At 41.6% G+C, this 23,049-nt stretch overlaps 3 protein-coding genes across 5 annotated transcripts; 2 read left to right on the top strand and 1 right to left on the bottom strand.

Annotated features, from left to right (window-relative positions):
- The first annotated feature begins 512 nt into the window (after positions 1–512).
- LOC135488622 (uncharacterized) lies at positions 513–5,748 on the top strand. Its single transcript, XM_064773266.1, has 7 exons — positions 513–600; positions 1,564–1,678; positions 2,661–2,852; positions 3,108–3,868; positions 4,237–4,328; positions 5,051–5,263; positions 5,481–5,748. Exons 2-7 carry the CDS (start codon positions 1,618–1,620, stop codon positions 5,746–5,748), a joined length of 1,587 nt encoding a protein of 528 aa, XP_064629336.1. The 5' UTR covers positions 513–600; positions 1,564–1,617.
- Positions 5,749–5,933: 185 nt separating this feature from the next.
- On the top strand, positions 5,934–9,161 carry LOC135487950 (centrosomal protein of 85 kDa-like). The gene is made up of 5 exons (XM_064772258.1): positions 5,934–6,074; positions 6,459–6,599; positions 6,783–6,953; positions 7,255–7,474; positions 7,743–9,161. Exons 3-5 carry the CDS (start codon positions 6,783–6,785, stop codon positions 7,913–7,915), a joined length of 564 nt encoding a protein of 187 aa, XP_064628328.1. The 5' UTR covers positions 5,934–6,074; positions 6,459–6,599; the 3' UTR covers positions 7,916–9,161.
- Positions 9,162–10,183: 1,022 nt separating this feature from the next.
- Positions 10,184–22,909, bottom strand: LOC135487901 (protein Son-like). 3 transcript variants are annotated; one of them, XM_064772109.1, is made up of 14 exons: positions 22,698–22,909; positions 20,096–22,459; positions 19,149–19,422; positions 18,550–18,747; positions 18,273–18,380; positions 16,822–16,931; positions 16,289–16,437; positions 15,721–16,065; positions 15,300–15,410; positions 14,849–14,968; positions 12,366–12,513; positions 11,967–12,050; positions 11,163–11,278; positions 10,184–10,757 (listed from the first exon to the last, which is right to left on the bottom strand). In XM_064772109.1, exons 2-14 carry the CDS (start codon positions 22,413–22,415, stop codon positions 10,623–10,625), a joined length of 4,218 nt encoding a protein of 1,405 aa, XP_064628179.1. In that variant the 5' UTR covers positions 22,416–22,459; positions 22,698–22,909; the 3' UTR covers positions 10,184–10,622. The 3 variants fall into 3 exon arrangements, with proteins under 3 accessions (XP_064628179.1, XP_064628181.1, XP_064628180.1); XM_064772111.1 differs by lacking the exons at positions 10,184–10,757; positions 11,163–11,278; positions 11,967–12,050 and adding an exon at positions 13,185–13,293 and having other exon boundaries at positions 12,373–12,513; XM_064772110.1 differs by lacking the exons at positions 10,184–10,757; positions 11,163–11,278; positions 11,967–12,050; positions 12,366–12,513 and adding an exon at positions 12,588–13,293.
- Between the last annotated feature and the right edge of the window lie 140 nt (positions 22,910–23,049).

The following is a 23,049-nucleotide window of genomic DNA, read 5'->3' as shown; positions in this document are numbered from 1 at the left end:
CCGGGTAGGTGTAAACTGTGGACGAAAGTGTGGACGGAAGTGTGGACAGCGGCCCTCTAAGTTTGGTGGGCTGGCATTTCTTTGTCTTTCAATATATTTAGAGGAAATTGCAGTATATTATGCATTATAATCTTTTTAATGGGTCAGCGAAAGAAAAAAAGAAAAAAGTTATTTTGATGGGTGATTTTGATCAATGAGTGGACGGGCTTTTTTGCCCCTTTTCTGAAGGTTTTCGAAGTGGCCTATGATTTTGTGGACGGGGAAGTGCACGTCTAGTGTCCAAATGTGGACTAATTATCAAAGAATTTGTTGAAACTGTGATATTTCTAACTAGTCCAAATAATATTCTTTCACAAAAACTACTTTTATTTGAATGACAATGACAATATCATGCAGTTGTAGGCAAAAATAGTTGGCCCTCTCTCAGACCAACTTTCGTTGATCCAAGATGGCGGCACCACTGAACACTTTCGTCCACACTTTCGTCCACAGTTTACACCAACCCACGAGTTTGAAAAATGGCGGTCAAACTTGTTGCTGTTTTACGAATAAATCCATTATTTATTGTAATTTAGCTTCGTCATTCTCTTTGTTAATTTGGTAAGTTGACCAGCGATATTCGTATTTCTTCAAGAGAAGGCGTCAAAATACCAGTCTCTCTTACGATTAGTGTATAAATCTAATTTGAAAGTGAATTTTTGACGTCACGGATATGCCCATCGTCATCACTCATCGATCAATTCTAATCATGAAATGCCATGATGATGATGCCATGGATGGCCAGTTAAGGGTTGGGCCCGCCGCCCGGATGGATGAATGACATGAATAACATGAATGATTGCTAAAAGGCTGGATGGATGCCGATGATTGAATATGTTTATCGTAAACTGTCTTCACTAGCAATAGTACTATAGCCTAGTACTAGTAGCATACTATAGGTTAGGTATGCATGTATAGTTGACTTGACATACTCACATAGGCTATTGATTGCTGCACTTTGTTGGCCAAGTTCCAACCTAGCTACAGTAGCCTACATGTAGTCCTGTACATTTGTTTTGTAATCCGTAGGCCGAAGTTTAGGTTAGATCTAGATAGGCCTAGATGTTGTATGGCTGGATTAGATTGTGATGCCCTGCCCCTGCAGCCTGCCATTATATTAGGCCTTTTGACAAAAACGAATCAGAAGCCCAACAAATCAAATGGACAAACTCATAGCGGATATCATATATGACACTGGTGTCTGGTGATCATGCGTGATACTGATAGTCAGTGCCTAGATAAACAAATGTTGGCGAACCTATCAATCAGGATACAAGTATGAGGAGACCTGAGCCGAGGTCATGAGGTTGAATGTTGGACAGTGTCAGAACAAGATATTTCCCTTTGGACCACGTTGTATGAAAAACAAAAAGTAGGCCTACCTCTTTTTTCTCTGGGATAAGTCCCGAGTTATGCTTTCTTCAAGAGACTCATTTTTGCCTTTACAATCTCGGTCATGACACTGACAGTTGACACAGGGTCCACAAAACTCATTCAATCATTCTCTATTCATTCTGGCTTCAGAGATCAGGACAGGAGACGAGTAAGAAGTTGAATCATTTGCTCTGAGGTAGGAAGATGAGGAAATCGCCCTCACCTGTACCTAAGTCTCCACGCCCCATACAGACCAACGCACCCGGTGAGTTTTTAAAATATACAGTTGTATTTGTAATGGTGTTATAATCAGCACATGTGTTACTAGCACTACCAGTGGAAATATAATACTTGCTAATATTGCACTGCGATGTTTATCACCCATTTTATCTTTGGTGTATTAAATTGGGATCAACCAAATCATTCTTGCTGTACCTGGCCAGACTAACTACTTGTATTCTGAGATTTGTGATTGAAAAGTGCTCTTATTATAAAGTCTTCACTTATGATATTTTATTTTCAAACATGGAGTTTGTTGATCTTGTTGCGAAACACACTTGCATAATTGAAATGTCAAAAAATGTAATTTCTAAGTTTGGTAAGTTGAATTCTATGAAGTAGTAGGGGGACAAGACAAGACCACCATTGATTTTTTAAGCCTTTTAGCAGTTAAATTGTCAATGTTTGACCGCGACGCATCAAATACTGCGTGGGGTTGTGAATTTGAAATTTTGATATGATATTCCGGACAGTCGGGCAAGTAAATGGTGAAAAATAAACTGGTAGTTGACCATGGAAATTTTTTGATAATCGACAAATTAGACAGACATTGATATTTCCACTCTTTTCAGCCAACTGGCAGAAAAATCTCAAAACACGCCCCCTATTACCCAAATATCGAAATTCGAAATTAATTTTTTCATCAAATAATTTCTTTATATCAGTGGACTTGCCACAGCAAATATTTTTTCAATACCCCTCTATGTACTTGAGTTAAAAACATGCACTCATCTAATTTATAGGCCTCGACCCTCCAACCTATGAATATTCATTAGTGGTCTTGTCTCGGACTTTTATGTGCTTTTGTGCTCTCCCATGGAACTAGGAGGCACAAAATAAACTTGTTCTAATTGAAATCAGTAGAGAACTGTCTTCTAGAAGTGTTAATCTCATAATTAATGGGAATGAAAATGTGCACAATTAAAAAAAAATTGTCTTTTATATTCGTCTTATTTTCATGGCTTCAGAATATACCCAGAGAATGTTACAAGAGCAGAACCGAAGGACGCCAGATGAGGCCGTGATTGGCAGTTATGTGACACCACCCAGCGTCAACAGTGGAAGAGGTGGCGGCGATGTTTACCCATTCCAGACACCCAGGCCGTCCACGTCGAAGGCTGTCCGGAAAGAGAAATTATCTGGTGGCGATTTTCGGCAAGGTAAATGTTTAAAGGTTTTCCAAGTAAGAAACTCTGTACTGGTTAACAACCCTTAAGATTTTGAGATTAAGCTGAGACCATCGATTTTGAACTTTTGATTAATAAAATTGATATATATATATAAGTTATGTTGGACATCCTCCAAATATTGTGTTTCCTGGGGTGGTTTTCAAATATAATGAAATCACTATGAAATTTATTTGAATTTTTGAATTTTTTATTCATAATCATAATTCATTCCATTGTTTTTCTCAGTTCCAGCTCCCCAACCAAACAGTGGCTTTAGGACGACACGCGGGTCCATTCAGTCGATACCTGAGTCAGGACCCATGTCCTTCACAGATGTCCCACGGGCACAAGGGCATTACGACCACCACCATCAGAGCATGACCCAGCTGCATTCCGCGTCAATGGGTCATTACAATCAACCTGGCCTGTCCAGCAAGCAATGGCATTCCTGTGCAGACATTAATGCAGACCAAGGACATTTTAGCGAGCCCCTCTCAGAATTTACGCTGAACCAATCAGGTTTTCGGGATGACATTTTCCTCCATTCTCCGAAACGTGATCGCCATTACGGCCATATTCATGAACAGTACGGAAGAGACTTTGTTCCTGTACCTCAACACGGCTATCATGATGTCTACGCATCGTACGGGAATGTCAGCTCTGGGAGTTACACATCTCTCGCGACGCAGTCATTGCGAGGACGACCCACAAGTCCAGCATGCTCACCTCCACGGATCCGCTCTCCAGGAAAATCCTCCGGTTCCAAATCACCTGTCCAAAAGTTACTACCGGTCAAATCGTTATTCGATCCTCTAAAATTCAAAGATCCACGGCTTGACACGTCACACGGAAGCGATCACTTCGACAGTTCAAATTATTCCATCGGTTCCAGTAATCGCGATTCCATCCAGTCACATGACCGAGATCCACCAATCACAGGAGACTTGGCGCAGTGGCAGCAGAGACATCAGATGCAGCTGAAGAAGCAACACTTGGATACATCTCAGGTGGGTGAGGTCTGAGGAAATATCCACGGACTAACAACTATTTTTGTTGTTATGGGGACTTTAATACTAATGCAGGTGTTATTTTTGAAGATATTTGGCTTTCGTTTTCCATGTTCTATGATAAAGAATTCTCTTGAATTTGCTAACTGTGCTCTTCAGTTGCTCTGGGGTGATTCCTAAATAAAAAACATGATACCCATAACTAAAAGTCAGCTTGGTAGGTTACATGCTGGCACGTCAAGCTCTCACGCAAGTGCCCTTGGCATAATGAGGGGCACTGGTTACCGTCCGTATGGCTTGACTGATCTCAAACTCCGAATTCTCCCACCTCTTGTTGTGTGTCCATGTATTTGTTTCCCTTGTTGCAGAATGCTTACGATGCCCAAGATCCTTACAAATGGGACGCATTGAAACGAGCAGCTGATGGGATCATTAAAGAGAAGGATATGATCATTGAGAGGTACGTCATTGTGCTATTGCTTGAAAGTCTCTAGATCTTATAGTTGGGTTCAGTCTGATATCAAGTGAGTAGATGTGTCATCTGACTTCACTCTTTAAACACGGTCTATTCTAAAACCTTGCAGTAGACAGGCCTTTCGATTACATCATTTTCACACCACTATACGGTGTAGGAAATTTGGCATGTCCCCAAATTAGGCCCTGAAAAAATGTCCCAAAAATAGAAAAAAAATTTATATATTTTTTTTTTAAGGGGTAATTTGACCCCCCTGAAGCGTTTTTTGACACCTTAAATGACCAAATCTCATCCTAAATGGCCTAATTTGATACTTTTCATCCTAAAATTATGAGTTTTCAGCTTCATGTGACAATGTCAGTCAATAAGGACGTCGATGTTCAGGCAAATTGGCACGACGAAATGTCCCCAAATTAAGCTAAAAAGAAAAAAAAACATGTCCCCAAAATAGGCTAAAAAAATACAGGGTGTAGAGGTCTCCATGTAATTGAAAGGCCTGGTAGAACTCGGATGATCTGCTCATTCAGCACCACAACCTTGTCATTTCTGACCAGCATTCATTTGTACACCTTGATTGGAAGAGGCAAGTAAGACAAAGAGACCTGAGCTTTGAACCAGGGACCTCTTGATCATCAGCCCAGAGTCCAAGACAGCAGCTCCTTGATGTTGTTGAAAAAGGCAATTTTTTAATGTTTTTTTTTTTTCAGAATGAAAATCAAAATGCAAGACATGGAAGTGAGAGTGAGAGAAAATGAGGAGCATGTCAAACTAGCCTTGTCTCTTGGTAACCGTGGCAATACGGAAATGCTCAGCATGAAATTGCAGGAATTCCAATTTGAGAACGACACGACGAGAGGGCAGCTTCAAGCGACACTGAAACTGAAAGATGATCTCATTGAGCAGCTGCAGCAAAAGTTGGGGTGTGTACAATTTTGTTTAGTCAGCAATTTAGGCTCCCTTAAGAAATATTTTGTTGAATGTCACTATTCTGCCACCTGCCACCACGAAATTGGAAGTCTTTGGAAGGAACACAAATGTTTTTTTATGGAAATTATTTTTTTCTAAATTTTAAAAAGATTTATTTATTTATTTCGGGGTCTTTTTAAGTTTCTTATATTTGTGTCATGGACATTTCAGGGGAGTCGAGTATGAAAACCAACAAATGAAAGAAGAATTAAAAGACAAGAAAGATTTCTCAAAAGAGGAAGTGGAGAACTTGAGAAAGCAGGTCTCAAATAAAGAAAACCTTGTGCTTGAGTGGAAGGAGCGCCATCAGGAGTTGGTGGACAATTTCATGGCGAATCAGGAAAAGTTGAAAGGTTTAGAAAGATACGTCTCCGATCTGCCTACGCGGGATGATTATAGCTCCAAGAGTCAAGAAATATCCTTTTTCCTGCCCTATTGAAAACAGTTTGTTGTTGGGAACCTCAAGTGGTTTTATTGTTTTTGCCTGTTGTCTGCTGATGAAAATATCAATGTGAATCGACCATTCATCCATTATAAAATGTTGAAAGAAAAAATAATCTTGGGATTTTTTGCCCTTAATTTTATCTGTTCCTTCTGACTTTCCTTGACCTTTTTCATTTGAAAAACTTCCAAGACAACGAGGTGATCTTTAAGAGCAGGATATCGGAGCTTGAACTCTCATTACAAGATGGCCAGGCGGTACTCAGAACGAAAGAGAACCGCATCCACTGCCTGGAGAAGACGGAAGAGGACTTGAATGCTAAGGTAAGGGCCGTGTGAAAGATGGCTCAGGTTCACAGAGGTTAGAGATCTGTAGGCAACGTGAGTTCCGTTCTATCTTACGAATTCGTCGAGTTGACTTCTCCATGCCAAAGCCAACCTACTCCACTCCATTATTTCAATTACGAAGCAGGGGAAGAACAAGAATTGCCTACTTCCCTTGCGTACTGAATTTCCCTGATAAACCCATTGGTGATCATGAAGGAGGCAGTGTTCAGTGTTCCTTGGCGCCCCGTGAATATGGGTTATTGTGTCATTTCCTCCTGAAGGCATCAACATCGAACTGGCTGCATTGCATATATCGAATTAAGTTGGCTGTGTCTTGTCAAATGTTTTCTAACTGATTAAATTTGTTTTTGTCGTTTGAAGATTGATGGTTTCAAGTTGGAGTTGGGAAGACTTCAAAAGCCAGAGAAACAGGGCAAGCTAGAACATGACGAACTCTCAGATATCGATGACCTCAGGTGGGAGAACCAGAAACTCAAGTCAGATTTTGAAAAAGCTAAAAAGGTAGGACTTGGGATATCCTGTTGTTTACTTTTCAGGTCTATTTCTTCATGTCAAGGCCACACAAACTTAATTTCTTGTTTGTGAACCGTCAGTACTTCCAGTCGGCTGAACATGAAACAAAAGTGACCAAAACAAGGTTTATTGTCAGAAATGTCAAGTTGAACTCCTCGATTTTGCTTGCAGATGTTAGAAACTCGTCACAAGAAGTACCAGCAGGCGGAAGCCAAGCAGCAGATCCGAGTGAAACAGCTTGAGGAACAGATCAGCCAGGATGAGTCGATGGTCATGGCGATGAAAGATGAGATGGACGGCAAAGACGACCAGCTTAAGAAACTCAGGACATCTATTAAAGAGGTTTGTAATAAAAAATGTGAACTTGTCTCGCGTTATTGGTTCAGCAGAAGATATAATGGAAATTCTTTTTTTTCTTTAGGACCCTTCGTGCCCTAGGTGGCACATGGGGCGTTCCCCAGGGTCCTCCACTCAAGTCTGTTGGCTGCTCGCTGTCTGGCTGCCTCCCACGTTAGGCCCTTCTCTTGAAGTTCCTTTGCTATGGAACGCCGCCAGGTCTCTCTTGGTCTGCCTATAATGGAAATTGCAGAAGATAAACTTTTCAACGTTTCTTTGAACGAAATGTTCATGATTTTCTCTCCAGCTTGGCCGACAGAACCAGGACCTGATGGAAAAGAACATGATCCTACAGGACAAGGCCAAGGAGCTCGATCGTCTGCTTTCATCCGATCAGCAGAAGATACAGAGGAAACTGGTGCGGGAGATGAACACAAGCATCACAGAGCTGCAGTCGCTGATTGAGATCTGTATGGAAAGATCTCAGGGACAGGATCCGAATATATCAGTGCTTCTCGGTGTCCGAGGTAGATATTTGTACAAGATATTAGGTCAGGTCCTATTGTCAGTGAGAGGATAATCTAGGCTACAATTCATGCTAACACTCTGGCACAATTCTGTGCCAATGCATATGCTTTGGGGAGGTCTTTGATACCCACATATACAGAGGCCACCATGGCTATATGTATAAGGTCACCATTACCAACATGTTTTTATGTAAAGATTGAAAGTTTGGATATGTCACAGTCTCCCTGCCGGCGTCAGTTGTAAATTCATTTGCTCTCTCTATTTCAGCGCCATCTATGGCAGAGTCGGAAGAAGAGGCTGATGCAAATGACGTCCCAGCACTGAAGAAGAAACTGGCTCAAGTTCGAGGTTTACGGAAAGAAATTGATAAAATGAGGGAGCTTATTTCAAATAAATATGCTGAAGACATGGGAGACAACTTCAACTGTACAACTTCATAAAAAGCTCTGCCATGTTTTTGGATCACATCATTATTAGAAGCCAGAAACTTGAGCCAATCGTTGACAATTTTCTCTGCCAAGTGAAGTTCACAGCCATGACAAACTGATAATGCAGTATTTCAAATACACCTATAGTCAATGGCTCATATGAATAAAGTCTAGCAAATGCTTTTACTTCAATTTGTACAGAAAGGCCTAGTGTAATTGTACATGGAGTTTTAGATAAAAGCATTTGTTAGTCTTTATTCATATCACCCAATATTACACTGTTGTTTCTGTCTTCATCCATCAGACGTGCTTGCATTTCTGTGATGTACGAGTATCAGTAAAGCATATCTTCGAGTCGGACGTCTTCGGTCTTATTCTAAAGTGCCCTTGTAGAATTTTTGCACAAATGTGACCCCGCACATCAATCCAGGGATTAAGTCGCATTTTAGCCATATTGAGTTAAACATCTCTTTAAATCCCTTAGGCTTCAAGCTTCATTTTGGTACCACCCCAACTTCATTATCTTATTTGGTTACAAAGTTATGACTGTTTGAAAAACGGCATTTCAACATATTTCTCTATTTATTCCATTGCTTTTATCCTTGTTTTCTCAATACTTTCCAATGCGACTTAATCCCTGGTTTGATGTGCGGGGTCACAAATGTTCTTTTACCAATACCAATTTGATACTAACGTTTTATTTACAAACATTAAAGAAAAACATGGTTATTTTTCATTTTCTAAATATAACTTCTGTATTTTCATATATCCTTGGATTTGGCGAATAACTTAAATTTTGTAAACAGTGTTCAGAAAAAGGCTGAACAAGAAGTTTTTGGTGCAGACATATTGTTCTGGGTGCAGGTACACTCAGTACAATGATCACTGCACACAGTCAAATTTTGCGTCCAATTTTCTGAAAATACTGATTCAGGTCTTACATGTGAGCCATTACTTTCAAGCCATAGGCCCTGAATCAGCATACCGAGTACTATAAAAATTGGATGAAAAATTTGATCACGTGCTTGGCTCTGGTTAGCAGCAGTTGTATATATACTGTGTTGACGTGTTTAAGTCTGTTAAGGGCCGCCTGTACAATAGGCCTAATGTGCCTACATGTATGTATACATGCTGACGCACCTCAACCAGCTTAGATGTGTTGACACAGTAGTCCATAGGCAATGTACAGCAGTTATCTTGTTAAATGCATTTATACATTTTGTACTCCTACTTTTCTAATTCTGATAAATAGAGATTATTTTCGGAAGAATTGTGTCTAGCCTTGTTCTTTTTCACTTGGAATGACTTGGTATGAAAGGGTCATCTTCTTCAAAACCATCTAGGTCGCCAGGAATGAGGATGCATGATTTGTGCATTGAATCTGTGGTTCTCTAAGGCCACAGTGACATGGACATGTATATCGAGTTCATGTTTTCACATGTAAAGTGTCGCTGTCTACTTTTCATGCGTGAAATGAAGAAGAGCGAGTGATCCAAAGAGTAGGCTACATAATGATTCAGCGTGCGGAGTGTCTTAAGCCTGAGTTGTTTATAACCCATGAGAAGTGAAATTAAGATGATTTGGGACATAGTCACAATCATGTCTCGTCTCATGGTTGTTCTTTTGTATATTTTGGGCCTTGGTCACAATCACACAATGCTTTAAAGTTCCAATCAAGACAGACGTACATGTACATGTATTGTCACAATTGGTTGTGGGTGTTCTGGAACATACAATGTAGTCACGATCATGATATCGGGTTCCAATCGGTCAGGACAGAAACACATTTTTCAGCAGTCGGGATGCAGGAGAACCCGTCTTGATGGAAACCTCTGCCCAGGCTGCGACACCAAAATAGCTTTCCATCCGCCCTCTATAAGGCTACATATCTATTGGCTGTTCCCTAGTTACGCTGTTTTGCCTCAATTTCATGTTCCTTGGAACAACCAGTAGGAATGTCAAATAAGCCGAACAGCTTCATTTTTTCTGTGGTACGTCGCAAGTTCATGAGCGAACGCGGGACAAGAAAACCACTCAAGGAAACAGTCTATGGATATGCAGTTTGGACATATCTGGGTAAAGGTTTCAATGGAGGCACTCTGGGTGTGAAATGAGCCTGAGATATCAAAGGTGTTGAGCAAGACAGCAGTGGTCTTCATATGATAAGCCCGGGCCGAGGTAATGGGCACCACAAAGTTTCAAGCAGATAATGATGACGTTGGAGATTTCACTCCAGACTAAAAAACTAAAACTGAAAAAACAAATCAAAGACTTCTTGACAGAATAAACCATTTCATTTTCATTGTAATCTTGCATTCATCTTTTCACCGATATCAACACCGGCCAAGCTGGGCTCACGTTGAAACACAAGATATGTACACTGCTTGAAGTTTACCTGTTGCAACTAGCTTTATATAGCTTTAACACAATGTGGCAATGTGAAGGTCAACAACATATCACTGACAATTTCTTCTGATGTCCCATACCTGTAGCTAGTCTCATGCCTGTTAGCTTGAATCTGCCAACAGTTATCCAAGAGTTGGCTCACATGGTCCCAATGTCTTCACCCAACCCCCTCACAGCCATCTGTAACTTGTACACATAGAGACAGTGACTAACATCACATTACAAACACATGTACTGGTACACGTAATTCGAAGTCCTTAGAGGCTCTGTCACTCTCACTGAGGTCTACTCGGAGACAACTTATCCAGTCCTCTCAAACTGCTTGAAGCTTAAAGTCCTTTGGCAGCAATCCCAGAGCTTGCAGACAAACACTGGCACATTGCGCCTTGGCCTGTTTCTTGTTTGTACTTGCGATAGACGGTTGGTATTCCACTCGGTTTACTTTGACCTGAAAATGCAAGAAATCTGAAATCCTCAGAACAGTGGTGTGGCCAAGTGATCAATGCTGCAGACTGTGACCATCCTGAGGTTGGGACTCAACCCTCACACATTGCTGTCTAAGTGAGGCAAGTCCCTTTACTTTGATTGTTTTCTTGTTTTGAACAAATACTCAAAAAGAACAAAGATGAAACTAATGAAGCAGGCACAAGTTTATGATGATCAACATTTTGTGAAACTGAATAGACAGATGTTTAGTGTCAACAATGACTAAGATTTTGCTTTGCTCTTATATATACCGCAGCAGATGTGTGAGATTTATAAGGCCCGAAACATATTTTCAACTGTAAACAGCGATGTTTTCCAATCTACTTAGGAAATTCTCCTCAGGGAATGAAAGGAGCTTTGGTCTTACCTTGAATAAGAAGTTTTTCTTGTGATCCGGCCCGCTCTCATGCACCATGATGAACTCAGGAGATCCCCACTTCTTCTTATTACACAGCTCGGTCAGCGCAGACACGGGATGTTTCCCTGGAAGAATGAAACATTGTTAGCATGAATATGACGTGTCATCACTGAAGGTCAAGCAACTTTCAGCCCCAAAATATGTCCATGTACAATACATTCTTGAGTGCATCTGGGTACTGGCATGCCAAAGAAATGCAAGAGAGAGAAGACTTGGGCATAGCAAGAAACTTATCCAAACTGTGTCCTAAATAAACCCAAGATGGGTTCCATCTTAAACAGTCCGACAGATTTTCTTACTCACAAATAAGGTCTTTCATGACATGACACAGTCTTTCGAGTGGAACGTAAAGCTGAGGTTCCTTGTACCCGGTGTCTATGCTAGGGCAAGCAAAAGACCCCAATAATGTAAGCGATGAACATGAGAAGCTTGTGATATGAATAAAGACTAGCAAATGCTTTTACTCCGGTTTTGTACAGGAAGGCCTAGTGTAAATGTACATGGAGATTTAGATAAAAGCATTTGCTTGTCTTTATTCATATCACCCACTACCTCTGGCCTAAGTCAGATTCACCCGGCAAATAAACCTTATTGGTGCCTGAACTATAGTGGCACATAAAAAACGCTCATCCCGCCTCTAAGGAGGATTACTCCCTGGAGACTAATGCCTCCAAGTGCAGAATGAACGCTGGAGAAGAAGAAGGACATAACTTGTACAGATCCCGATGTCTATCTCTATGCATGTATTCTTACCGGAGAGATCTCTTATGGGCGCAGCACGGGGTACTGGGACAGCAGGCACCTTTTGCTGTGGCTGTTCTGCAGCCGACGTCAGACCTGCAGTGAACAGAATACTAATAAGTGATTGCACGATTAATGTTTATTTCCAATTGGACAAGAAGAGTGTCGTGGGCACAATGGCATCAGCCTTCAATGTGCATCCTGACCAACTGTAGACGGAGACAAAATAACCCGAGACACGTCAAGATTCGAACAAAATTGCTTCAGAAAAATTGGGCCAGGGACATTTTATAAAGGGAAGTCACGACGGGTAGGCCCACCCCCTCTACTTTGGTTAGGCGCCAATTGAAGCTAGAGGCCCCAATAGCAGTCTCCACGGGATAAACTGATTCAATATTTTTCTAAATTTACCTTTCCTGTCTAATTTGACCTCGAGATTGATTGGCTCCAACTGTCCCTCGCTATTCTTGCCAAGTCCTTCGCCTTGCTTCCAACCCATCTTCTGTAGAAGGAACATACCAATGCCGCTCTTCACGGGTGCGGCCTTTTCAAACTGATCCTACATCACAAGAAATGAAACACAGACTATCAAAACATGCTCAACGTTCAATCAGTAATTGTTTGCAGACTTTGAATCAGCGACACGATGATCTGCAGAAGTTGGAACAAAATGTCCAGATTTTGTATCCGGTCACACATGCACATGAATGAGCTCATTTTTCCCCAAGCTGTAGGTTTGAATATTCCTGGTCAAATGGGGACACATCTGAAAACTCAACACTTTCCACGTAGTATCACACGACGCTTTACATGTATCATGCAGATGCTTTTTAATGGAACCAAATGTTAGGTTCCTTTGAACTCTTGGAATCATTGAAAAGTTTACAACTGACCTGAAACAAAGTACAATTGATGAAATTTTAATTTTTTGTGTAGGAGTGAAAAAAAGATTTTGCCAAGATTCATTGACTTTTGGCTGCATTTAGTTGACATTTGGACCAGCACAGCAATACCAATGCCTAACAGTACCCCAAGGCAACACCACTGAAATGGTGAAAATAAAACGCACTGAAAAAGAATTATTTTATTCCCACGAGAGGAAAATCAGAAGCAAGATATTACGGGAGGACAGGAGATAGAAGATCCCATCACAGGATGATCCACCCAGCACCACATCCCGATGGAGATGGATGTCGTGAACGGTGGATGACCCCCATGATGGGCACTTACCAACAGCAGTGATGCCCCCTAGCACTCAGTAGCAGCCTTATCCTGCCGCAACACAATCTTCGCATACTAGACTCCTGCATTTCATAATCGCCTCACAAGAGATTTTGGCCTGCAACAAGCTTTCAGTTTGTATTCAAAATTTAACCTGAACTAAAATAAATCCAGTATTACACTTTTTAGAGAGGGTGAGACTACAATGTGAATTCTGCACTGCAGTTATATGAAGTCTTAGGCCTACATTCATGTCAGCCTTCATGTATAGTTACTCTGTCACTGTGTAGAGTGCCCCACAGGTTGGCATCCAAAACATATACAAACAGTTGTTGAAATGTTGCGTATATTTTCTGATACATCCACAGACCACCCTCTACACAGAGACTGTAATGAGGAACTGGCCAAAAAAAGTATGACTGAACCCACGTAAACTTTGAATAAAACTGAAATAATGTTGCACGGCTAGTGTGTAAACTTTTTTAATTATTCATTTCATAGTAACTTACAAAGATGTGCACGAGAAAATTCAGTTGAAGAACTTGATTTTATGAATGCACACCTTCGAAAATTACTGTTGAAAAAAGCATACTTCAAGTAAACTTGGTCGATGGTCCCTCTTTGGGAAAAACAATGAGATGACCAAGTCTAAAGGAAGTTTATTCTGGAACGGAAACGGTGCATTCCTGATGTCACTGAAGATAAGAATGTGGCCAATAGGTGGTGCATCCCATCTTCGGTGATTCCAGCAATGCTATGCATTCCATCAGCTACTACCAGACGGTGTAATAGGGGAATGCATACGTTTATAAGCAGATCATGCCAAGAGGCGTATCTCCACGGTGACGAGTAGGACTTTTCGTGAAACCTGAAAATATGCGGAGTTTATACAACAATCCATGGCATCGGTGCATGTGTGCTCATGACACTACATATTGGGAAAAATATGTTAAGTGTAAAAAAAAATTTTGATTGGAAATATTTTCTTTTTAATCACAAATGTCTATGTTTGAAACAAAACAAAGGATGGCACAGCACATTATTCTGCCGTTACCTCCATTACTAAAGCTATAGATCCATGCACTTGATTGGGACCAACGTTTACGAAAACGTCGCGTCTCATCACGTTACAGTAATGTAAAATGCATGGTGACGTGACGACGGCCAACACTACGTCATGTAAACGTTGTTCCCAATCAAGTGCATGAATCTATAGATCCAATCCCAACTATCACTTCAGATACATGTCAAATAAACCGTTTCAAGCAAAAATAAGTCGAATTTGTCTATGCAAGTGTTCTTACATGTAGATGACTCAGAAGAGGAGAATTTGGTTCAAACAATACACAACCAGCCAACACTAACCCCGATGTCCTCACGAAACAAATGAGGAAGTATACATTTGACGTGTGCAACAGTGGTGTTGCACTGACGTAATGCTATTGTTGAGTCATTCATAGTCAAGTATTGGATTTCTAACGTCCAATATGGTGACATTACACGTTTTCTATAGATAATTATAGACCACAGATTCCTGCAAATCGACAACACAAGTCACCAAAGAATATTTTCAATTGCTGATTTCACAGCATAAAAAATCTTTAAAATATGTAGTGAAACGAACACACAATCGATGCCAATTTTGACGGAATAAATTGTCTATATTCTCTTACCTTCTTTGCCCAGGCCTGTACCCTCTTTGGCCCAGCCAGTTCCTGCTGACTCAACATCTGAACACCAGTCGACCCAAGGAACTGCCCTGGCAGATGCTTCGACTGTGCCCAGGCCTGCACCTATGAAAAAGACACACAAGAGAAATTACAAAATGTAAATTTGGAAAAATTAGCAGCACTTCATTTTCGTATTTATATATACAGTAGAACCTCACTATTAAGGACACCCCTGGGACTGACAGATGGTATCCTGATTACAGAGGTCAAATTCTGTGAAAATTGCCAATTTGGGACCTAAGGCAAAGTCTAGTTGAAATTATCTTACGAGGTTGTTAAAACATGCAAAAGTTGAACTTTCACAAAACCACAAAATGAAATGGAAAACATTTTAAAAATATATTTATTTGGAACTGGTGTGTTGCTGAATACTAGTTGTCAAATAGTTTGTTACCTTCTGATTAGCTTTGTAGATGGTTCCGATGGCTTCAACGTCGTTGGGGTTTGCTGATAGTTTCTTCATGGCAGTGAGTCTTTCTGATACCAGGGCACTGATGTTCAAGTTCTATTGGGTACGAAAGGAAAACAGTGATTAGAGGCCAACTTCACGGTCAGGAAGAACCGTCTTGAAGTTCCTATCTTCTGCCCCCCCCCCCCCGGGTCAAATTCTTTTCTGCTACCCCCATTGTCAAATTCTTATTTACTGCTAAGGCTAGTTGTTAAGGCTGGGAATTCGTGAGGCTTCTGTAGAATTGAACAATGATCTGATCTGAGTTAGGTACCGTAAGAGGTCAATGTTATCAAGAATAAAGATTCGTCTTTATCTATTCTAGGTGTTATTGACTGCCACGGTGGTTGATGAGACCAAAACATACCTTCACTTCTGTGGGTGGTTCTTCGAACACTTTATCCACTGGCTCAGCAGGTGGCGTTGACGCAGCCGCAGCAATAGCAGACGCTGCATCAGCTGCTGTCGACATGCTCCCACTTCCCGGAGCTATGATCGAGGCAAACGTTACAGGAGCTGCTGGCTTAGCAACCGCAGGAGTAGTTGTTACAGTTGTTGTTGGTGGGGTAGGAGCCGTCGTCTTCTCGACTGGGACCCATTCAACCTCTTTGGCTCGGTGCTGGGAGCCACTGGAAACTGGGTACGCGATACGTAGCGGCCCACTTTGCGCTGCCTTTTCCGAGGCTGAGAGGATGGGTAACTGCTTGGCATTCTGGAGGAAGGAAATAGTGACTTTTTATTGTGAATAAAGATCTGTAGCTTGATATTTACTCATTAGTATAGGTACAACATGTGGTCAACCTTTCCCAAGATTCATCCAAATCACTGCCAAGATGTGGCTAATCTTTTTTTCTGCCATACTAATTAGAGATATGGTTATGACTATCAGTGCTGGCCTGATGAAAAACCCTAGCAGCTACCGTTACCAGCCTTACCTTGATGTTCATCATGATTGGCCCAGCGTCCCTGACTTTGAAAGGATGGTGCATGAATGGACCTTCTTCGTCAGAGTTATGGGGATGCTGGGTGGGTGAACCATCACTCGAGTCATCACCGTCCTTTTTAGACATTCGCTTACAAAAATCTAAAAAAATAGAAAATACTTTTAAAAAATCCATTCACGAATTTCATATGTATTGTAGAAATCATTTAGAAAGCATTAGAGGAATCATAATATATCACACTATACTGTAAACCTGGTCATATTCATTGCCATTTTTCACTATTTCAAGGAATTCTTCCTGACGCATCAATACACTAATGGCTTTACAGTGGATGTTGACCTCAAGCAATGACGAGCGTAATTTGACCAAGAAACCGTATCTTCGCCAAGTTATGGGGACAATGTCATGCTTCATATTTGTGGAAAGACGTCGTACCCCAGAACTCTGAAAAGTTTGACCATTCCACTGATTGGTGTGTTGATTTGGAAAGAGATGACTTGGTATGGCCTGGGCACTGCACTCACCTGTTAGTTCATCCACTGACTTCCCACCAGCTCTCACACATGCTAGCTCCTGTGGGTTCAGATTTAATACTGGCCCTTGACCAGACTTCATAGCTGCCATTGCCTTGGCGCTGAAAAGTTTCACAATTCATTTTGAAAGTCTATTCATAAAAAGTAGTCTAACTAAAGTGTACGAGGAGCCAAGGATAGATAAAAGTGGGCTCGAAGGGGACAAGAAGGTAACTAGAATTGTCAGTTGAGTCTGCAGGCATACTCTGAAGTCTCCGCCACGGCGTTCTGAATGCGCATGTGCAGTCAGTGCGAACATCGTCTTGGTTCCCTCGGCTGTTCCTAGGAGGCGTGCTATTCCTGCCCTCTAGGAACAGCCGAGGGAACCAAGACGTGCGAGTAACGTTCCGAGTGCTCATTGCCGCAAAAACAATCTACGAAACTACAATGTATTCCGTGCTCAAAGTGCTCGAATAACGACGTACTGCCGACGTGGACTTGGAATAATAAATGAACTCGCCGTACGTAAGAGCAGAATATTTTATCAATGTGCGGTTTTCTCGAAACTTCGTGTCAAATCTTGACAAAATTGCGACAATTGAAATCCACCCACAAGCACTACAACGTGTACACACGCATAGGCACATCGGCGCCCTAGGCCGAGGTTGATTTTGCCGAGAAAGTTTCCTAGCTAACCCAAGAGTCTCCTCTCACGGCCACTACGTGCCGTGGCGGAGACTAATGAGGAACCGGCCTTAAGATAAATGCCAGTGGCGGCGCCACAATCGATCGTACCTTCTGACGCCATGACGTCATTTTCTGGTCTGTTGACGTCGCATGAGGTCAATCACGGGAAACCATTGCTTACATTTTTGCACCAGATTTCAACAACAGAAAACGTGCCTAATAACTGGCATCGCGCATATTTTCCGCAAAATTATCTTAAGAAACTGATAACTCAATAGATTTAAAACAGGAAGATGCAAACGTCGCTGAAATCGGTCGAAAATAAGCGATCGTTTTCGGACTCAGAAATAACATGATAATGCATTGGAAATGGAGAGTTTCGGTATGATCGATTGCAGCGCCACGCGGCGGATAAATCGCGCCGGTTCCTCATTAGAATCATCTGTCTATTCGACAAAGCCATCCTTCAGTGGATAGTGACTGGCAACTTAGATAACACAGTACCGTACCTTACCTCACAAATCCCCTATTGATTGGTAAGGCCCTGCATCTTCCCATGTGCCTTCTATCAAGAATTAATAAAGACTAAGAATTTGGAAGCAATACTACAGCATCCTAACTAGCACTAGGTACAAAATTTGACAATAGGGGGCTTTTGCCAGATACCTTGATGTGTCTTTTTTAGAATACATGTACATCTGTAGAACTTGATAAGATGGGCATTTAACATCAACTCTCGAAAAGCAAATAAGCATTAAGGGGAATCTTATACTCACATCGCTATTTCTCGCAATCTCTCCTTGTCGATCTCAAGACTGGGTGATCTTGACAGCGATCTGGACCTGGAGCGACGATAACGATCATTGTAGCGGAAGGGTCGCGGTCTGAAGAGGAAAGAAAGTCTCATTCATATTACATAGTTTCAACCAATGCTGGAGCTAACAAGAAATTATCAAAGGAACACAAATAGAAAACGTCAACAATTCTGGCAGACGCATGTACGTAGAGAAGTATGATCAACGGTCAATGATAAAAACAAAATACAGAAAGTACCTTCTGCCTCTGTCATGTCTGTCATGTCTGTATCTCTCCATGTGAGGGTCTCGGAAGTCTCTGTAATCACTCATCTCATGGCGGTCACGCTCATCGTATCGGTCCGGAGATCGAGAGAAAGAGCGACGAAATCTTTCCCGTGTGGACCAGATGCCATTTGCATCCCTGCGGAATCGTTTAGGAGATCTTGATCGAGATCTGAAGAAATATTTGTCCTAATAACTGCATATAAATTGTTGTGGTAGTTTTAAGATTCGAGACAGTGTGTTGGTCAGAATAAGTTAGCTTTCACTTCTGATCTTTTCTTCATTGGCAATCTAATTCTCTGTCACTACGGTTGGGTGCTAACTGGGTTTATCAACCAAATGACGCCACCTTAGGGTAGGGTAGGGAACCACTAGTTTCAACTTTGATGGAGTCGTTTGCTTACCCAGGCATACATGTACATACCAGGTACAAACCAGGTACAAGGAAGCTCGAGTATCTTATTCCTGAGATGAAGCAATGTTGAGTAAAGTGATGCGCTCATGGACACAGCAATTTCTGTTTATAATTTCCAGGTCTAGCTTTTGAGTATGATGAAAACATGACCTTCTTACCTAGACCTGGTCCTCTTTGATCTTTTCTTTGAGATGCTCCTACCCCTGCCCTTTTCCTTGTCTTTATCTTTTGTCTTTTTTCGCTTCTTCTTCTTGTCTTTTTTCTTCTTCTTTTCCTTTTTCTTCTTCTTTCCATCCCTCTCAACTGCACCTTCGGTTTCAGACTCTGATTTGATTTCCCCATCAGTGGTGTCGGAGTCGAGACTGTCTGCACTCGAACTTGACCCGTTGTTCTTCTCAGATTTCAGGTCATCTTCAGAATCCAACACTTCACCTGAAAAAGAACATCGTAACATTTGTAAAACTTCACTTTCAACGCAGAAACTGCATGATTTTAACTCAACATGGAATGAACAAAGCACTAATCAACCGAAATTCATTTCAAGTTCAGCGCTGTGAGCGAAAGGAATCTACCAGGAATTTGTTGACCATAAACAAAAATTTGTTGCTGGAAAACACATCAAAAACCATTTCCGGTGTGATTTGCTAAGCGAATATCTGCGAATAATTTGGAGATTATCCCAAATAATCAAAGTCAACTGTCATGTGTGCATTGCATTGACCGAGAAAACAAGGGACTTCTCAACGTCACATCACCGTAATATTCACAGCCTGATAACATTATGATAGTACATGTGTGACCCGCTCTACCAAAACTAGGCGCTTGTCGCATCTGAACTTGACAGGTTGATACGGACTTGTTGTTCATTTCCCTATTGTAGACCTTTTGCGAAATGTGACCAAATCAGTTTGTAATAGATTTCACAAAAGGTCTACAAAAGGGAAATGAACAACAAGTCCGTATCAACCTGTCAAGTTCAGATGCGACAAGCGCCTAGTTTTGGTAGAGTGAGTCACATGTATGATATGGTTCCTTTTTCAAAGATGAAGGACTGAGCAGCTTTTAAAACTGGACGTCAGGAGGCTTAACGTTACAATGATCTTACCTTCCTCAATGATTCTGTTCCTCTTGTTGTCAAACGTGAGTCCGGATGAAATCAGCTCAGAGCTGACCTTCGAGATTTTAATCCCCATGGATGGAAGGGCCTTCTTTTCTTTAGAAACTTCAGTAACCTTCTCTGCATCACCAGAAACAGTCTTGGCACCATCTGTAGCCAAACTAATCTTCAGACCCTTGAAAGTGATATTTGACGTTTTCTTCTCAGTTTTCTCTGCCTTTACTTGTGACACTGTTGAAAGACCTTCACTTGGGACTGAAACCTTTTTCTCTTTCTCAATCTTAACAGTATCTACTTTTTTCTCCGCACTTGAGTCTTTACCTCCTTGTCTTGAACTCGTCTCCTCAATTTTATGATCCTTTGGCAAAGTGACCGAGTCAAGGTTGCCCTCAACAGGCTTGTCAAATGCACCAGTTTCCTTCATCTTATCATCGTCACCCCCCTCATTCTTAATCGTACGAATGAGCCCAGCTTTCCTCACGCCACCAATGATAATGCTCGTCGTTGGGGCAACCTTAACCCCATCCCCATCACTCTGATTAGTTGCCGCCTTCTTTTTTAAAGCACCAAGTTTTTTCAACAGAAAGTCGTCATCATCATCGTCCTCCTCAAGAAGAGATTTTTTTACTGGCATTGCTCTCCGCTCGATAAAGGTGTCCGGAATATCCTCCTTCTTCTCCTCCTTCAGCTTCTCCTCTTTCTCTTCATCACTTCTACGTTTCTCATCACCACTTGAACGCTTCAGCTTCTCCAAGCTCCCATCCTGATCATGTGGGCTGCCTTTCCTTGATTTGCAATCCCGCGATCGTGCCCTTTGGTCCCGAGATTTTGTATAACGGTCCTGAGATCTTGACCTTGAGCGTGAATCAAGACTAGACCAAGATGATGATCGTGAATCACGCCTATACTGTCCAAATGACCTCCCAGGCCCACTTCCACCACGCAACTTATCCCGCAGATCCCCGGGCCGACTTTCAGGGCGCCCCGACTTGGAGCAATCCCGGCTTCTGTGACGACTGGCATGACTCCTGTCCTGAGAATCGTGCTTTGAACTCCTCTTACTTTTCGAGTCTTTATCCTTGTGTTTATCTTTGTGTTTCTTATGATCTTTTGATTTTTCTTTTTTATCCTTGTGTTTACGTTTCTTTTTATCTTTAGATTTAGATTCTTTTTTACTAGAGTCCTTTTTAGGCAATTCTCTTTCATTCACAGAATCATCCACTTTAGGTTCAGTGTCAATATCAACTCCAGTCTCTTCAACAACAGGGTTATCCTCCTCAGCCTCTCGAACCTCCTGGTCTTGAGCTTCCTCAGAATCGGCGCTATAAACTGCTGAAACAACTTCACCAGACTCCTCATCATCGTCTTTTATCCTCGCAAGATTTTCCTGAAATTCCTGATCAATGAGTTGCATTTTCTGATTGATATAATCCGAAATTGTACCATCTTTTATCGCCTCTTTTATGTCAACAAATTTCTCATCCTCATCTTCTTCAGATTTCACATACCCAGAACCCTGTGGAGAGGTCACGCTCTCGTCATCTGCAGCAATCTTCTCCATTTCACTCATTTTACTGGTGAGAAAGTCGCGGAACATTGTCTCAACAGCTGCTGAAGACATTCCCTTCAACCTTCGGGTACAACAGAGCCTTTTTTCAGCAACCCTTCCCAATTCTCCCTCACAACTCAATGAAGTGTCTTTACCTTCCTTTGACAATCCTTTAGAATTTGAGGCACCATCAGGGCTGCTGACCTTCGGTGACTTTCCCCTCGGAGATGCTGAGGTTTTAGACTTTTTTGATCTGACCGGAGAATCTTCATCAACATTACTGCTTTTTGAAAGGTCACGTCTTGAACTTGAATGTTTCGGTTTTTTAGATTTATGAGGTGTCTCTTCCTCACCATTTTTAGAGTGTCTTCTTTTTGGAGAGCGACTCTTTCTGGAATGTTTCGTCTTCTTGGATTTTGATGATCCTGATTTTGATTTCTTCGACTTTGAAGGAGTTTCATCTTCACTGCTCTGTGAATGGCGGTGTTTCGGAGATAGTCGTCTTGGTGAATGTTTTCTGAATGAGTGTTGCACTTCTTGTCTGGGTGGATCTGCCCTTTTCAATTGTTTGGGTGAGTCTTCCCTTTTCTGTCGTTTAGGCGAGTCTGGCCTCTTCAATTGTCTTGGAGATTCTTCACTCTTTAGTCGTTTGGGGGAGGTATCTCTTGACCATTGTGGAGAATCTTCCCTTTTCTTAGGTTCATCAGCCCTGGCAGGAGATGTGCGGTGGGATGATCGTTTTAGCTTTATACGCCTCATCTTTAATGGAGTGCTTCACCTCCTTCAGTTGTGTTTTTGTAACACTGCAACAGAAGAAAATAGACTTGAAAAATGTGTCATCTAAAAGTGTAGGTCCAATGTCAATGAAATGGGATGGTCGAATTTCACTTCAATTCATGGTCTGGACACAAGGCCTGTTGGAAATTGACCTAGTACTAGTATCTGCACATTAGATTGAATGTTCACCTGGAGACAAGAACTTGTTTTGATATCAAGAAGGGTATGGCCTAACATTGGGGATTATAACATGATAGTGTTCACCTTTCGGCTTTTGGCTTAGTGCGAAATTTTTCAGAGATGGGCAGGCAAGGTAACAGATACAGACGATGAAAAGAACATCTTTTTATTTCTTCTACATCACATTTGTTTGTAGATTATTTATAGCATATTTGCAAAGTAAAATACATTGATTTAGAGTGAGAAAATTCGGTAAAACATGGGAAATTTTCACTCTTATTTTTTTCTTGACCTGAATTGGCAGAATTGCGGTTGTTTCGCTCCCTGACCTTTTCGCCCCAGTCCTTTCGCTCCCATGGACTTTTGTAGGGGATTGAAAAAGTACCTCGGGCAATGCAAGTGTGCTGGTCCAAGACAAACGAGGTCCAGGCTGAGG

This window comes from Lineus longissimus, chromosome 5 (assembly GCF_910592395.1).
Source record: "Lineus longissimus chromosome 5, tnLinLong1.2, whole genome shotgun sequence".
NCBI lineage: Eukaryota > Metazoa > Nemertea > Pilidiophora > Heteronemertea > Lineidae > Lineus > Lineus longissimus.
This window is presented reverse-complemented; position numbering and strand designations above follow the sequence as displayed.